This window comes from Carassius gibelio, chromosome B25 (genome assembly GCF_023724105.1).
Source record: "Carassius gibelio isolate Cgi1373 ecotype wild population from Czech Republic chromosome B25, carGib1.2-hapl.c, whole genome shotgun sequence".
NCBI lineage: Eukaryota > Metazoa > Chordata > Actinopteri > Cypriniformes > Cyprinidae > Carassius > Carassius gibelio.
Genome location: NC_068420.1, coordinates 16,125,311 through 16,143,064, shown reverse-complemented (window position 1 = coordinate 16,143,064; position 17,754 = coordinate 16,125,311). Strand labels below are relative to the sequence as shown.

At 36.6% G+C, this 17,754-nt stretch overlaps 3 protein-coding genes across 5 annotated transcripts in view; 1 reads left to right on the top strand and 2 right to left on the bottom strand.

Moving 5' to 3' along the window:
• LOC128014561 (transmembrane protein 266) overlaps window positions 1-2,372 on the bottom strand; it is a 60,212-nt gene extending 57,840 nt beyond the window's left edge. For both annotated transcript variants that reach the window (XM_052598220.1, XM_052598221.1), the window contains exon 1: window positions 1,776-2,372. The gene's annotated coding sequence lies outside the window, so the exon portion shown is untranslated. The remainder of the gene's footprint in view (window positions 1-1,775) is intronic.
• A 1,145-nt stretch (window positions 2,373-3,517) lies between these two features.
• Window positions 3,518-7,697, top strand: LOC128014462 (pro-neuregulin-4, membrane-bound isoform). The gene is made up of 5 exons (XM_052598055.1): window positions 3,518-4,381; window positions 5,154-5,228; window positions 5,470-5,563; window positions 5,667-5,819; window positions 6,871-7,697. Exons 2-5 carry the CDS (start codon window positions 5,219-5,221, stop codon window positions 6,944-6,946), a joined length of 333 nt encoding a protein of 110 aa, XP_052454015.1. The 5' UTR covers window positions 3,518-4,381; window positions 5,154-5,218; the 3' UTR covers window positions 6,947-7,697.
• Window positions 7,698-11,449: 3,752 nt separating this feature from the next.
• lactb (lactamase, beta) lies at window positions 11,450-16,664 on the bottom strand. Of its 2 annotated transcripts, none has more exons than XM_052598053.1 (6): window positions 16,182-16,664; window positions 15,038-15,104; window positions 14,655-14,845; window positions 13,220-13,541; window positions 12,869-13,034; window positions 11,450-12,391 (listed from the first exon to the last, which is right to left on the bottom strand). In XM_052598053.1, exons 1-6 carry the CDS (start codon window positions 16,527-16,529, stop codon window positions 11,872-11,874), a joined length of 1,614 nt encoding a protein of 537 aa, XP_052454013.1. In that variant the 5' UTR covers window positions 16,530-16,664; the 3' UTR covers window positions 11,450-11,871. The 2 variants fall into 2 exon arrangements, with proteins under 2 accessions (XP_052454013.1, XP_052454012.1); XM_052598052.1 differs by having other exon boundaries at window positions 15,038-15,107; window positions 16,182-16,655.
• Window positions 16,665-17,754: the final 1,090 nt, after the last annotated feature.

The following is a 17,754-nucleotide window of genomic DNA, read 5'->3' as shown; positions in this document are numbered from 1 at the left end:
GGATGAGGTGAATCTAGTACACAAGACAAATCATATTAAGCCAAAGAAGGCACAGCGCACACCGGACACTGAGACAGGAAGTCTGAATAGATGGAAGTGGGACAAGGTAGAGGAGAAAGGAAGATGTGAGGGCATGCAAGAGGTCAATGAGTGTTTATTGATCTGCATTTTTAAATAAAGATGGAAATATTTAGTCGTTTTTTTTTTTTTTTGTAGCCAAGACTTGAGCTATTGATCTGTTAAACATTATATAAAATGTATTAATAGAAATTAATCTAAGAATTAATGGACTCTGGACCACAAAACACGTCTTTCGTTGCAAGGTTATATTTATTGCAACAGCCAACAATGCATTATGTGGGTCGAAATTATTGATTTTTCTTTTATAGCAAAAATCATTAGGATATTAAATAAAGATCATGTTCTGTGAAGATATTTTATACATTGTCTACCATAGATATATCAAAAGTTAATTTTTGTTTCATAAAATGCATTAATAAGGACTTAATTTGGGAAAAATGTAAAAGGCGATTTTCTGAATATTTAGATTTTTTTGCACCCTCAGATTCAATATTTTCAAAAAGTTGTAACTCAGCCAAATATTGTCCGATCCTAACGAACCATACATCATTGGAAAGCTTCAAATTTGACCCTCACTGGCTTCGTGGTCCAGGGTCACACATGTTATTTCATGATGCATATTTTAGGTAGCCTTAAAAAAATACAGTCAGCGTAATGTAATATTACCAAACATATAAACTTTATAAATTAACATTTAGCAATATATTAGCTAAATGCAGAAATTAATATTAATGCTTCAGAATATATTATTCATGTTTAGTTTGTGTTAACTAATGTACTTAAGCAATGTAAAAAAAAAAAAAAATCCAAAGACTTCAAATTGTTTCTTTTTGTTAACATTGCTTAAGTTCACAGTGAAGTGCTACCGACTTTATAAATTGATGTATTTTATGTGTATGTAGGTTCTCGTGCTATAGTGCAGTTAGCTAAATCTTCACAACTTTTTAAAACATTAACACATTGGTATCATATTCGTAAACCTATAATAAATGAAGAATAGTAACAATCCCTTATGTTTTGTTAACTAATATGTAAAACAACATATTTTACTCCCAGCCAGGCTGTCTTCAAATCATGTCATAACAGGTGAAATCCAGGTCATGCTAATCGAGCGTTTCTAAACCTGCAGTGACGTGTCCAGGTCTTCCAGATTGAAAACATTAACGAATTATTGGTTCATTGGACTGATTTGAATCAGGCACGTCTCACATCAGCGCTCATTCGGAACTGTTGTGATGACCACGTGCCCAAAGACCAACAGAATCAAAGTTCGCAGATATGCCACTTTCAGAAGTTTAGCAGGCCAACTTAATCAGACGGAACACGTTCAGCCAACATGAAAGCCAAAATAGAAGACGATGGAACCACTGCGTGCCATTTTGAGCTCTTCTCCAAGCTCCACTTACAACCAGATTTTCTCATGGCCAAAAATTCCTCATCAACACAACATCAGACGCACACTGTAATATAAGCCATCACATATGAAAATGGAAGACATGTATTTTCCAGGCCTAGAGGAGCTATTGGATGAAGTGATGTCTTCTGATTAAAGTATAACCAAGTCGGCACCATGGCAGCGCGTGATTAGTGATGCAATTACCAAAATAACAGCAAACACCAATTAAGTCGATAATGGGTGGAATGGAAGCGAGAAGAAGCAGTGATGAAATGCACGTCTCCGAGGGCTAACCTACCTCGATTTACATCTTTGAAACTTTAATCGTGTGTCCCTGGCCCTCGTGGTTATAATAATGTGTCCCTTGCCGATAACCAGAAGAGGCTTGAAGCGTGAAAAGGGCAGTTTCGCAGTGGTCAAGTATCCGTTCTGCTGCTTCTCTCGCGAATAAAGCGGACGATGAGTGAACGCGAGCCGTGACGCGAGCATCATCGCTCAGCGAGGTGACATTAGGAGTCTACACGTCCAGAGAAAGCCTTCGTATTCGCGACAGGAGGCGTGCATTGTGTCTCAATCGTGTTGAACTAAGGGCTTCCCCCTTTAAATCACGCCAGGGACTCCGTCTCCATCGCGTCGAAGCCGCGTTTCGATTAGACGCGTTTCGATTGAAGCATGAACGCCAGCATCGCTCCGTTATGTCGGAGGAGGAGGAGGAGGAGGAGGAAGGGGAGGAGGGGATTCATTACATAGAGAAAACGCGTTTCTATTGGTTTCCTTTCCAAAAGAGATGGCAAATGTTCTTCGGGATAACCTCGCATCCATCAAAACACCTTCCTGCCCGCTGAGGTGCGACTATTCTCACGCGTCACGCGCGGCTCATTCCCTCACTATTAACACTGCGTGCTGCAAACACGCTCCAGTCATATAACGTCAGGATGACTGAGCATATGGAGATGGCAGAGGTGACATTGAGATGTGAGGAATCCCATTATAATACAATAGTAATATAATCAAACCATTCCGTACTGTGATAGTACGGTGCGTAATGCCATCATACAATGTACATCATTTAACTCTAATACTTACCTTACACTACACTGTAAAGTTTCCATCATTAAAGTGGCAACTTGCAATTGTTCTGTAAAGAGCTACTTGAAGTTACGCATAAAATGAAGTTTTGTTGTTATAAATCAGTGTATTTAGGTTGAATGAGTTCACTTAGATATTGCAATTTTTTTAGGTTATCATTGTGCGATTCATACTGCTGGTGTGATCATACTACTTTAATAATATCATATGATTGTACATGCTACTAATTTCATCGTGCTGTCATAATATTACACTGTGTATTGCAATTGTCATTTTGATATACTGTAGTGACATATCATTCCAGTATCACAAGATAGTTTGACATTGATATGTGCACTACTAGTGTCATCAGACAAGCAGGAAACTGTTACTGCACATTATGATTTTTTAAATGATGTAATTCTGAAAAAAAAAGTGATACATTTTCAGATTATGTGGTAACATTTTTATTGTTTTTGTTTTATTGCCTCTTGATTAAATAAGTTTATTGTGGAAAATAAGTCAAATGTAAAAGTTTTCAATTCTTTAATATATCTTAAAAATATAATTTGATCCAGTAATATGCAGATTTGCTGCTCAAGAAATATTTCTTATTATTAACAATGTTGAAAACAGCTGTGCTGCTAAACATTTTTGTGGAAACCATGATACATTATTTTTTCAGGATTATTTGATCAATAGAAAGCTTAAGAACAGAATTGATTGGAAATAGAGATCTTTACATAATACTGTATACGTATTTAGGATATTTTACAGTATAATCAATTGAATGTCTTGACTAAATTAAAATATATATATATATATATATATATATATATATATATGTTTCAAGACAAAAATCTTACTGATTCCAAAAATTTTTAAACATATATTTGCTTTAATGTATTTAAACTTAAAATATATATTTTTAAACCACTTTTTTTTTTCAATGTAAACACTTTTCTGTTCTTTCCCATTATTTAAAGTTTTGTTATTTGGCCTCGGGGCACCGAAACCTCAAAGCTATCCCATTCTAACGGTTTTCAGTGACTCAACATGATGTTGCCGCTTGTCCTTCATGTGCCCTTTAAACCAGGAATGTAAACAAGCGATTAAAGTCTGCAAAGTTCCCACGATTCCTCGCATACCCGAGACACGCACAGAACTTCCCCATTAGCATATCTGGCATACCTGAGTCTGACAGAAAACCCAGCCGGCCTACACACAAGAGTCTCACGGAGAACCACACCTGCTCCTAACGCACTTAAAATAACAGTACCACCCCTCACTGTTTCTATTAATGCATATCTGAAGAAACCTACAGCTTACAATGCAAAAAGACTTCACAACCCAATCATGTTTGAATCTGCTCAAAATAAACAAGAAAATCCCAAAAGATGGAATAAATATGGTGATTCACTTTTTGGAGCAGCTTTCTTCGTTACAGAAAGTTGCGATGTTTTTTGTTGTTGGAGGTTTGTGATGCAACGGCAGGTAATTCCCGGCAAATTAGCTCATGTCATGATGTTCTACCGACGCATGATGAGAATCGTTCCATTCACAAATGTGGAAAAACAGCAATCACAACATTTCTGAGCTCAAAGGGATCCGCCCACGGCGCTTATGTGGCTCTGAACCACACGGTGACGTTTAGCTCAGAAGTTATTTGAGGAAGATGAGGTGACTCACCTGCACTGGATCTCACCTGGACGGCAAGTCTTCACTGCCATTTCCCTGAAACACAGCGTGCTACTAGGATTTCCTACATCTCAGCAAACTTTCAAAAACTCAAGCCTTTGAAAAGTGCATGAAGTCAAGCGCAAAAACAGTAAACAGGTGAGTCCTGAGACAGGCAATTTATGATTTTTTGTTTTGTTTTTTTTTGGTGTGGGGGGATGGAATTCTTAATGTGTCATTTAACTAATATCGACTAATATATTTCTATTTTTAAGAAGAGATGCAAATAGACATGAGACTTATAGTTTGAGTACTGAGCAATACAGTTTACGTGGATGACATTTTGATGTCAAGTATTGGATTTCAAATGGAAAACCTATGATATGAAACTAGATTTTAGTATCTTGGCAAATCTGAGCACAGCTAGAGATCCTGGTGAGATCTCGTCTGAAACTCTAAAGAGACATGTGACAATTTGATCTTTTAAACAAGGAGAAGAATCTGGGAAGTGGGCTTTCCATGTAATAACATTGCTGTCACATGTCACAATTGAGATATGAAAGCATTCTCGCATTTTTCATTAAATAAAATGTCTTTATGTTGCAGAGCCAATACAGTCACCTGAGTGTTTGAGATATATAACATTATTTTAATGTGATAACAGAATTACAGTATATTTTAATTTATACTATAACAGTGCAATGTAACAGTTAATATATATATATATATATACACACACACACACATATATGGATAAATATTAACAGATTAATTTCATGATTCTTACATATTGCATATTTATTCTGTATGAATGTTGAATTCTTATTCTCTATGAATAAATGAAAAGCAACCAATAATCAACTGATCAAAACATATTGTAATCTTTCTGGACAAATGTAAAATAATCTGACCACAATTACTTTATTCTCAGGTGATCATCAAGTGAATACTCTCAGTAGAAATTTCCATTAGGAGAAGATCGATTTAATATCTCCCATGATGGCAGGTAATACAAACATTAAAAAAAAACATATTAAAGATACTTATTAAAGATAATAAAATTCTGATATATGATATAAAATGATGTATCATATGCAAACACACTTGCTGTTGTTTCCGCAATGTGGAATTCTTGAAATGCAAATGCAAATGAAATGCAAAATAACAACCAAATTGCCCTGCAAATAAAGGTGTGGTAGATAAATGATTCATTTATTTCGTTTCCTTCGGGTTTCCTCTTATTATAGAACACGGTGATCCTTGCAATGAGTCAGAAGCCAGCTTTTGCATGAATGGAGGAACATGCTTTAAAATACACTCGGTGTCTACTCCCACGTGTGTGTAAGTATCTTCACGAACAGAATATCTATTGTTTTGCCATTTACATGAGAGTATAACATACCTATGAAATGCCTTGCTTTGAAACCCCTGTCCTGTCCTGCAGCTGCAGTGCGAACTATGAGGGCAGCAGATGTGAGCAGTTCCAGCTGTTCAGTTTCTCTCGGGACAGTGAGGAGAAGGGCATGATCGCCGCCGTGGCCATCATCGCCCTCCTCATCCTAGTGGTGCTCGGTGTGGTCATCTACTACATCTGCAAGTGAGTCACGTGGGCTTTTGATGATGAAGCCTCGGATTCGATACCAGTTTTATCGATATTTTAAAGAGACATGCGATGGATTACCACAGAAAACAATTTAACTCGTCTCTCAGATAATAAAAAGAACTGTCTAATGTAACACATTTACACATGGAAGTCGATATAATTAAGTAACAGCCTGAGGCTTGAGGATGTGAGGTAATCACAGCCCTCTTTTTAACTAGAAATAGGCCTACTTGCTTTCTTCCACCTTATTTTAACGTAAAATGCTTGATAGTGCAAGACTGTCCAGTGTCTTTCTCTTCCGTTTTTTTAGCTGCACAAAAACGGCACGTTACGCTGCTTTATATCGGAAACTATTTGTTATCATACAATTTAAGTGTATGCTATTATATAAAGCATTAGCGCTAATAGTTTTAACGTTTAGTGCACTTTCCTTAGTTTACCTAGATCAGCTAATGAAATGGAACTCTCTCACATTCGTGTTATTATATAGCCTTACTTCTGTGTAGCATATAAGCAGGATAAAACATTCCTGTAAACAGTTAATGTTTATATTGAATAACTTTTGGGCTTGATCAGTTTTTCCTCTGGCAATGTATTTTGTTCCAAATGAAGGGACAGCAGGATGAAATTTTTTTTATAAATCTTTTTTGGAATGAGTTATTTGAGTGAATGATTCAGCGTCACTTACAACGGAAGTGAATATGGACATTTGTGAACACACAAGAAGTAAACAATATAAGAGCTTTTTTAATATTATAATGGTTAGCCTACATTTAGATTTTTAAATCTTTCAAAGACTGGTTCAATTTACTTCCTTTGTAAGCTAATCCTAACTTTTTTTTTAAAAGATAAAAAAAATGCTATTGACACATAAGTATGTGCTTAACTTGATCACAGAATATTTCTTTTAAAGATTATTGACTTGTCGATTAATATCAACTTATGATATGTTAACATCTTTTATGTCTTCTTTTAGAACCCCAAACAGCCCCCCCCTCTCAACAGTTCTTGTTAATCATAAATTCTCTTTTCTATTTTTTCCCAGAATAAAGAGAAACGGCCGAAGTCAACCAAAACCTGAGGCATACTGGAGAGTCCAATCAAACAGTCAGCAGGTGTGACTTTTAAACCACATTTGAAAGAGGCTTTTATGTTGTGGACAACTCCATTATGATTGATGACAACTTTACCTTGTATCATCCCCCCCACCCCGTGGAGGTCTTGGACTCAATTTTAAAATTTGTCAATTGCACAGTAGCTCAACTTGTCAGCTACTCTCAAAAATATGTTTCTTAATGTTCATGGATTTTGTAAATAGTTCTGTCAATTAAAACGCCTTGATTTAAATATGAGAAAAGGATGGAGATTATTTACAAGCAAACTGCTGCCATATCAGATGTTCAATGGAAAGCAATACATTTCAAAATGAGCATCCTTAGCATAGATTTTAATTTTTATTTGATATAATTTTTACACTGTGTTGTTTTTGTTTTGGCTAAAACTTTGATTATACTCATGTATTTTTTATTTCTATTGGATTACTGGAATAACTTCACATAGTTGAAATGTTTTACCATTAAATATACGTAACAACAACATGCTCAATCATTAATACACACCACCGGACTGGACATCATTTGCCTAATCATTTGGAATCATTTTATATAATACACTGGGACCATATTTATAAAAAAATGTTTCAATTTTTTTCAAAATCAGACATTTGTTCACGTTATATACAGTTGTGTGTTACTATTTCTGCTGTATGTGTACCGTTTACAATATGCATGCTTTCTGTATGTTTAATACCTAGATGAACTACTGTATGTCTTAATGTGTATTATACAACAGAGCACACTTCATGTATAAAGTGTCCCACAATGCAATGTGATTCCAGTGAGATGAATGAAGTTTTACCAGTGTTTTCTTCTCACTATTAATTCTGACAGTAAAAAGTTTTAAATATTTAGATAAACTTCAATAAAAAAAACTTTTTTTTTTTTAGAGTTTAGAGTTTCCATTTCTTAATTCATTAAAAAAAGAATGAATGAATGAATCTTTTACTACCAATCAAAATCGGGGTGATTTCAGTTATTGTAAGTATGCAGAGGGCAGCAGAGGAGTGATGACTATGATCAAATACTCTCAACAGCCAATCAGCATCGCGAGAGAGACAAGCAGCGCAATCACACACATGAATGACATCACATCACAAACATTCTAAATTGCACTTTGTGGCGTCAGAAACAGAATCCAGTCTGTAAGCAGGTGAAACTCGCTGGTGCACTGATGGCTCTGATTGATAGTCTTTTCTTTTCCTAACTTCACACTGGGATCTGAAGAAAAATGCCCCAACTGTGTCTTACATATCCACTCACCACACTGATGAAGCAACCATTCTGAAACAAGATGCTGAAGACCTTCAAATGGCAGCGAAGACCATCAAACAACTGTGAAGACCAACATGCAGCAGTGTCGTTCCTCAAATCTAGCCCAAGAGTTAAGCTACAACCCAGATTAAACTCAACTGAACAAGCTAATCAAGGTCTTCAGGATCACTAGCAAAATAACAGGAGTTAAGTGAGTTTGATCAGGTTTTGAGCTCAAATCTGCAGGGCACCAGCTCTCCAGGATCGTATATAAGGAAGACCATCAAACAACTGTGAACACCAACAAACAACTTTGAAGACCAACATGCAGCAGTGAAGTCCATCAAACAACTGTGAAGAGCAACATAAAGCAGTAAAGTCCATCAAACAACTGTGAAGACCAACATGCAGCAGTGAAGACCATCAAACATCTGTGAACACCAACAAACAACTGGGAAGACCATCAAACAATTGTGAACACCAACAAACAGCTGTGAAGACCAACATGCAGCAGTGAAAACCATCAAACAACTGCGAAGACCAACATGCAGCGGTGAAGACCATCAAACAACTGTGAAGACCAATATACAGCAGTGAAGGCCATCAAACAACTGTGAACACCAACAAACAACTGGGAAGACCAACATGCAGTGGTGAAGACCATCAAACAACTGTGAACACCAACAAACAACTGGGAAGACCAACATGCAGTGGTGAAGACCATCAAACAAATGTGAACACCCACAAACAACTGGGAAGACCATCAAACAACTGTGAACACCAACAAACAACTGGGAAGACCATCAAACAATTGTGAACACCAACAAACAGCTGTGAAGACCAACATGCAGCAGTGAAGACCATCAAACAACGGTGAAGACCAACATGCAGCGGTGAAGACCATCAAACAACTGTGAAGACCAACATGCAGCAGTGAAGACCATCAAACAACTGTGAATACCAACAAACAACTGTGAAGGCCAACATGCAGCGGTGAAGACTATCAAACAACTGTGAACACCAACAAACAACTGGGAAGACCAACATGCAGTGGTGAAGACCATCAAACAACTGTGAACACCAACAAACAACTGGGAAGACCAACATGCAGTGGTGAAGACCATCAAACAACTGTGAACACCAACAAACAACTGGGAAGACCATCAAACAACTGTGAACACCAACAAACAACTGGGAAGACCATCAAACAACTGTGAACACCAACAAACAGCTGTGAAGACCAATATGCAGCAGTGAAGACCATCAAACAACTGTGAAGACCAACATGCAGCGGTGAAGACCATCAAACAACTGTGAACACCAACAAACAACTGGGAAGACCAACATGCAGTGGTGAAGACCATCAAACAACTGTGAACACCAACAAACAACTGGGAAGACCATCAAACAACTGTGAACACCAACAAACAGCTGTGAAGACCAATATGCAGCAGTGAAGACCATCAAACAACTGTGAAGACCAACATGCAGCGGTGAAGACCATCAAACAACTGTGAAGACCAACATGCAGCGGTGAAGACCATCAAACAACTGTGAACACCAACAAACAACTGGGAAGACCAACATGCAGCGGTGAAGACCATCAAACAACTGTGAACACCAACAAACAACTGGGAAGACCAACATGCAGCAGTGAAGACCATCAAACAACTGTGAAGACCAACATGCAGCGGTGAAGACCATCAAAAAACTGTAAACACCAACAAACAACTGTGAAGGCCAACATGCAGCGGTGAAGACCATCAAACAACTGTGAATACCAACAAACAACTGGGAAGACCAACATGCAGCGGTGAAGATCATCAAACAACTGTGAACACCAACAAACAACTGTGAAGACCAACATGCAGCAGTGAAGACCATTAAACAACTGTGAAGACCATCAAACAACTGTGAAGACCAACATGCAGCAGTGAAGACCATCAAACAACTGTGAAGACCATCAAACAACTGTGAAGACCATCAAACAACTGTGAAGACCATCAAACAACTGTGAAGACCAACATACAGCTGTGAAGACCAACAGAAGACCAAGACAGTGAAGATAAATAATGACTCAACGCTTGCTGGGTGTCGGATGGGGTCCAGTTCAGCTTCTGGCCAGTTGCTGACACGAGTCCGACTTAAACCCCTTGTTCTGGTTTTGATGAGTTGGATGCGGGGAAAGATGAATAAGGTTAGTAGATTTGTGTGCTTATGCTCTATTCTATGCTTTTTATAGTATAGCTTAATAGTGTTCATATGCACTTGATTAACTGTAAAAATAAAGTATGAAACTGTCACAGGTGTAATTATGGGCTTTTTAGAGAATGATCGTGATCATGAACCGTATTGGGTAAAAAAAAAAAAAAAAACTATTTTTAATGCCTAAAAAGTCTACATAGTACAGTACTGTATGTATGTATGTTGTGGTGCACATTGCCTGTTTAAAAGGATAAAAGAAAAGTGTGTCTGCCATGAATGATATTGTGAGGGAGGATGAGAATTTGAGTACCACATTTGTTTTAACAAAATGGTGCAAAACCCCAAAATAATAAAAAATAATATAAACAGAAATAACAACAACAAACATGATAACAACAAAAATAATAATTAGAATAACAACTAGCCTACAAAAAATATTAATAACAAACACAACAAAAATAGAATAAAAACAATAATAGCAAAAAAGGGAGCCACAAAATATAATAAAAAAATAACAAACCAGATGATAAAAAATTATACAATAATTATTAAAATAGGCAGCAATAATATGAGATATCAGATCTAATAATGGGGAAATACAATTATAAAATATATTTATATTATAATATAAAATATGATGTGAAATTATAATTATAAAAAAATTAAAAATATATATTTTTAATTTAATGTCATATTTAATAAAACAAATAATCCTTTGCTGATTTTTATGCACATCATCTGTTTGCCTCATGTAAATAATTTTGACTATAAATTAGACTAAATGTAAATTAGTAATACAGAGATTGAATTAATTTAAATGAAATGCTCTGATTTTCCTACTAATAAAGTTATTTAATAAAGTATTATGACTGCCATCTTGTGGTGATTACTATGGATGACATTTGTGTGCTGCATGTATCTACAGTATGTGTGTGTGTGTGTATGTGTGAAATAATTTATATTACATAATTCCTTTAGGAGAACAAATACCATTTTTAATTGTTAAATGTATTATTATTATTATTATTAGGTACAGTATGTTTCTCACCATTTGTAATCATGTTTTGACTTTATTCAATTCACTTAAGTATTCCAGTGGTGTGCAATACATTTTAAAAAGCACAAATATTACATTAAGACTTTAAATTAATATGAGGTTATGAAAAAATGACAGTAAATCGTGTAAAACAGATTTGGGGAACTGCTGTCACTGCTTCTCAATTACACTTTAATAAATGTGATATATCACCAGACTGAGTGAAAATGAAAAGATCAGATTAAGAGCCCTTCACAGAGGTTTCCATAATACATTTGATTTATTTGATCGTTCCTATACGTATAAATGCTATCAAAATGAGCACTTGGCACAAATGTTGAATTAAAACTGAGGACATGAACAAAGAAAGTGTCCTGACGTTTACCACAAATCTCTTAAAATGGGTACAAAAAGATCACAGCAGTGTGTTTATGAATCAAGAGGATACATGTTCTTCATCCCTGGCCTTGTCGAATTCCTGAGCGATCTTCAGCGCGGTGGTATTGAGGCCCACTGACTGCATGTTTGTGATGATGGTCACCACCACCCCCTGTGGAGGAGTGTGTCCGCTCTCGCTGGGTAACACCAGCAGGACACTGCTTGCCCCCACAGCGCTCCCTGTGTGCGAGACGTAATGTCTGCGGCTGCGGCACTGACCGTATTTCTGCTGTTTCTCCACCACCAGCCAGCCCTGGGCGTACAGTCCGTCTTTGTCCCACGACGCATCGGTTTTGTCCACCGGTGCCCATATGGCTTTGGCCGTGTGGGGTTTGAGGAAGCCAGGAAGCAGCCCGTCTGTGTTCTTCAGTTCGGCCATCTGATAGCTGTAGAGCAGAGCGTTACCGAACACCAGAAGGTCGCCCACAGTGGACAGAAATCCACCTCCAGCCCATTTGTACGAATTGTCCACATAGGGGCAGTTCACAACACGACCCTTTTTATTGAAGCGGTAGAACCTGCAGGAAACGGGGAAGATGCTAAAAAGGTAAATGATAAATAAGTGTGTTTATGATGTAAAAAAAAAATTATTTGAGTAAAAATGTGCTTTTGTCATTATATACTAGTTGTTTTATATTTCTGGCTTTCTTTTTATTTTAGTTTTGGTTTTAGTAATTTAATTAATCAGCTTCAACATATTTCAGTAAGGCAACATTTCTAATTTTCTCAATTTATTTAAGCTACAGTACATTATTTATCTAATATTAATATATCAGCTTTATTCTAAAAACCAAAAACTTTTTAACTTTTTTTTTTGTAAACAGTTTTAGTTAACAATAACAGCAAAGGTCTACATGTGTGGAGCAGACAGGAAGTGAAGCGGAAGAAAGAGAGAGGGAAAAGACTGGGAAAGGTCCTCGAGCCGGATTCGAACTCGGGACGCCCGTAACGCAAAGATTCAGTAGTTTCAATAGCATGTTTAATGTCTCCTTTACCTGGAGCGGTTGTATATGATGGGGTCGTTTTCGTCCGGTATGGTGTTCAGCATGCCCAGCTCTCGAAACATCTTCATCATGTGGTCGAGGAAGCGCTGACCTGCGGTTCTCTCCACCACGGCACTCAGCAGGGTGTACGCATGTGTCGAATACAGGAACGTAGAACCTACAGCGATCACATGACGCAGAGTTCAGAACAAATTACTGCAGAGGAACATCACTGTACAACAGAGACGTTCTGCTAAGCTCCTTATTTTGAGTTCCACGAGTAATGACGGTAAGCTAAAGATCAAGATATCAAGGCAACATGCTCTAGAAATAAACCCAACCTGTGTGCCAGTGAAAGCATACCAGGTCTAAAAACCAGAGGATCGTCTTTGAATAAGTCCAGAGCCTGGGTGACGTTCTCAAAGTTGTCTTTGAGGTAATACTCCTCCTGCTCGAACTCTTTTTTCCTCTTTTGGCCTCCTTTAGCCTCTTTGTTTTTAGCGCTGCTGTCCTCCGCTTTCTCCAGCTTCTCTTTGTTTTCGTCTAAGCTCTTCTCCTCTTTCTTCTCCGGGGGCTTCAGAAGGCGCTTGGCTTTCTCTTTGTCCTCTCGAACTTTCTTGACATCTTTCTCATAGTGACGGATGCCGCTCAGGTGGGACAGGATCATGCGGGGTGTTATTGTGACCTGATTTAAGGGCAGAGGGAAGAATGCCAAGCCAAACCGAATTAATTATTTTGGGTTGGAAATAATTCAAAAATTGCCATAGACTTTCCTTGAGGGTGTCAAAACTTTTGTACAATAACACAAACAGAGTATGAAAGTTGTTTATCGCTGACAAAACCTAACAGTTAGTTATTCTAGGACAACAAGCAATATGCTAATCATGATGGTAACATGCTACCAATGTGCTAATTCATGCCAGCAACATGCTAAGAACATGTCAAAACATTCTAGCAGCAACATGTTAAAAATGTGATAATTGTAACAATATGCTAGTAACGTGCTTAATCATGCTACCAATGTGTTAATTCAGGTTAGCGACATGGTGAAACATATTAAATCATGCTAGAAATGTGCTAAATCATGCAACAAGCAATAACATTTTAATGCTTTTAAAAAACATGCTTAATAAAGTATTTAATAAACATGTTAAATGCTAGCCATGTCTTAAATCATGCTTGCAACATGTAAAATCATGTTACCATTTTGTTAAATAATGCTAATAACATCCTCAAGATCCTCAAGCCGGGATACAATCTCAGGACACACTGCCCACTAGTCTAAATACAAGTTAGCAACTTATCAACATGCTAAACCATACAACAACATGTTAAATGCTATCAATGTCTTAAATCATGCTATAAACACGCTAAAACATGTTATCAATGTGTTAAATCATGCTAGCAGCATTCTAAAACATGTTAGCAATGTGTTAAATCGTGCTAGCAACATGCTAAAACATGTTAGCATGTGTTAAGCCGTGTTAGCAACATACTAAAACATGTTAGCAATGTGCTAAATCATGCAACAACATGTTAAATGCTAACAATGTTTTAAATCACATAATCAACATGCTAAAACATGTTAGCAATGTGTTAAATTGTGTTAGCAATGCGTTAAAACATGCTAGCAAAATATTAAATGATGCTGATTATATTTTTTTAACTTTCAGACCAGGCTACAAACTTCTCCTTTCATCTAGTTAATACATTTTTATAAAAATAATGAGCATAATTCAAATTAATCAGATGAGTTACTGATGAAATGAAAAACACATTTTTAAATGAATGCACTCACATCCTCTCCGTCAAACTGCTTCTGTGGGAACTCTGGCACGTATCTTTGGACAGGAGCATCTAGATCTATCTTGCCGTCCTCCCAGAGTCTGGCGACGGCGGCTGCGGTCAGAGGTTTACTGATGCTGGCGATTCTCATCACGGTGTCTGGACCACAAGGCACTCTGTTCTCCAGATCTGCGTAACCAACCCCTGAGAGACGACAGACACAGCCAGAGGTGACTCTCTGAGCTACTGTACTAACACAGGCCTCGAGGTAAACGACTGGTCCCCCTGGATATGGCCTCAACATAAAGGTGTCATTTTAAACATGGATGTATTTGTAAATCCTAGAGTAGTGCAGACTACCCAAGAGAATGGTGTGTGTGGTGAGAGACTTCCTACCTTCACACCAAACATGACTGCCATCCACCGAGACGCCGATAACCATCCCAGGAGCTCCAACTTCATCCTGCTGAACAATATGCACGTTTCAAGTATGCATAATTTTTATACATTTTATACAATTCTAGCTTGGCGGTGTCTCTTCTTCAGAAGGTTTTTTTCTTCTTTTTCGCAGTCCATTCCTGTGCAGGCCTTTAGTGTCCGTCTTCACTGAGAGATCAATCATTCTCTGGTGTCTTGGCATGTTGTTCTTGGGTCTTTAGAAACTTGACACTTCTTGACATAAACATGTATATGCTTGTCCTTCTGTGTGAACATTAAAAATTCTTCTTCTCAAGTCTAAACAGTTTTTTTTGTTGTCTTTGGCATGATGACAGTACATTATTTTACCAGTTGTTTTGAAAGATACCAATCTTCAGCTTATAGTGTAATTTAAAGGCTTAGAGGATTAATTAGGTTAATTAGGCAAGTTAGGTTAGCAAGTCAATGAACAACAGTGGTTTGTTCTGTAGACAAACAGATAATGTCTTAAGAGGGCTAATAATATTGACCTTAGCTATTGTTTTTATATAATTATTTTATTCCAGGCAAATTTAAATAAGGCTTTCTCCAGATGAAAAAATATAATAAAATACTGTTAAAATTCCCTTGCTTGCTTATTTCATATATATATATATATATATATATATATATATATATATATATATATATATATACACACACATTTACATTATTATTTATATTATTAAAATATTGCAATAAACGTGTAATTATATATATATATATATATATATATATATATATATATATATATATATATATATATATATATATATATATATACACACGTGAAATTAAATTTTTATTGCTATATTTTTACTATGTAAAAAATAATGTAAATATTAAAACTAAGTACTTTATTTTGTATAATATTAGATACGAATATTTCATTATTATTATTAAAATGTTGAAATTAAATCAATATTAATAGACTTATTTGCCAAATATGTACATCTAAGATAATACAGCAGGACATGTCGACAATGTTATCTCTTAAGCTAGACAAACGATGCTAAAAATAAATCGATTTCATAAAAGCGATAAAGTATGAGTATTAGAGTAAGTGTGGCGCTGACAGCTGTACCTTGATCCTCTGGAGCAGGCCTCTGCTGGTGTCTATAGCGCCACTGTATCTGGAGACTGTGAGTGTCTTCTGTGCGTCACATTCACAGCGTTCAGACGCAGAATCACGATATTTGAGCCCTAGAGCCAGAACAAACCCCGTCCCGATACCGAGCAACCAGAAGAGCGGGTGTCGGCTGTTGTAGGGTGTGAGGACGGCTCTTCTGCTCGATGAAATCAGTCTCTTCATCAGCTCATCTCTGACCCTTCCTCTGGATGTCAACAAACACACAAAGGGCTCGGATTTCTGAACACTGTATTTACACTTTGTGTACATGTGACTCCGTGATAAACATAGTAACCGAGACATGACTGTTTTACCACTTATAATAATAATAATAATAATATATGGGGTAAAAGGATAAAATAGTTGATGGCAAGAGTACAGCAAAGAGTTCCCGTTTGAACTCCACAGAAGCAGCGACTACTAGCTGACAGCTGGGCTACTTTACAGAATAAAGGTCCACAACATGGGAAAAAAAAAAAAATCGTATTTGTAGTTTTATTTTACTTATTTATATAAATATTTTATAATATTAACAGTATTTATTTAAAAATTATAATATTTATCAAATTTACAAAAGCAATAATATAAACACAAATGTTTAACCGTTTGAATCACCCCCCCCAAGCCAGCCAAATATAAATTTAACGTGACTGCCTGTTTGAGAATCTTTTTTTCGTCTGGATAGTGAAAGAAACTGGAGTTAACAATCAAACTAATGTATAATGTATATAACTCTATATAATTTTCTTTAAAAATAGGTTATCGTATTCCACTTTACATACAGTATGTTGACGAGCCTGAACGGAAAGTTAAGGTAAAATAAGTACTCAACGATGAATGGTAAGTAAAAGGTCTTTTAATTTGAAAACTATCGAGACTTTAAAACCAACGGCTGATTGGCTCGTATGCCAGTTGTGACTATGTCGTCAGCCAATCAGACGTGCGCATTCTGTTCTTCACAGCAAGCCCCGCCTTCACGCTCATTAACGCTGCTGTCAAAAACAATCTTTCCCTAATGTACCATTTAGGCGATAGCAGCTGTTATTTGGACAGTTTCAGGACAAACATTAACATACATGTCATAGAACACGACCAGCAGACAGCCTAGTGATGTAGAGTTCATTGTTGTATGTTTATTAACAGGAACGATCACTTATCGCTTAGAATTATTAAGGCGCACATGCTCAATCATAACTTCTGTGACTCACCTGAACGCAAACTGCGTTTAAATAGAGGCTCAGGCTCTTCATTCTGGATGTGCATATGCAAGACCGTGTTTAGGGTAGAAGAAAATACGTGGAAAATCACAGTATGTTATTAAATTTCAGCTCATAAAATTATAAGTATATAATAAATAAAAATACACTAATGCTTAGACCAGGAGAAACTGTTATTAAAATCTAGTTATAATTACATTATAATAGGCCTAGTGTTTAGATCAGAAGAAAAAAAAAAAGTGTCACTATCAAAAAATAAAATAAAATGATATATTTTAATATACAATACATGATATAAATGCTTAGATCAG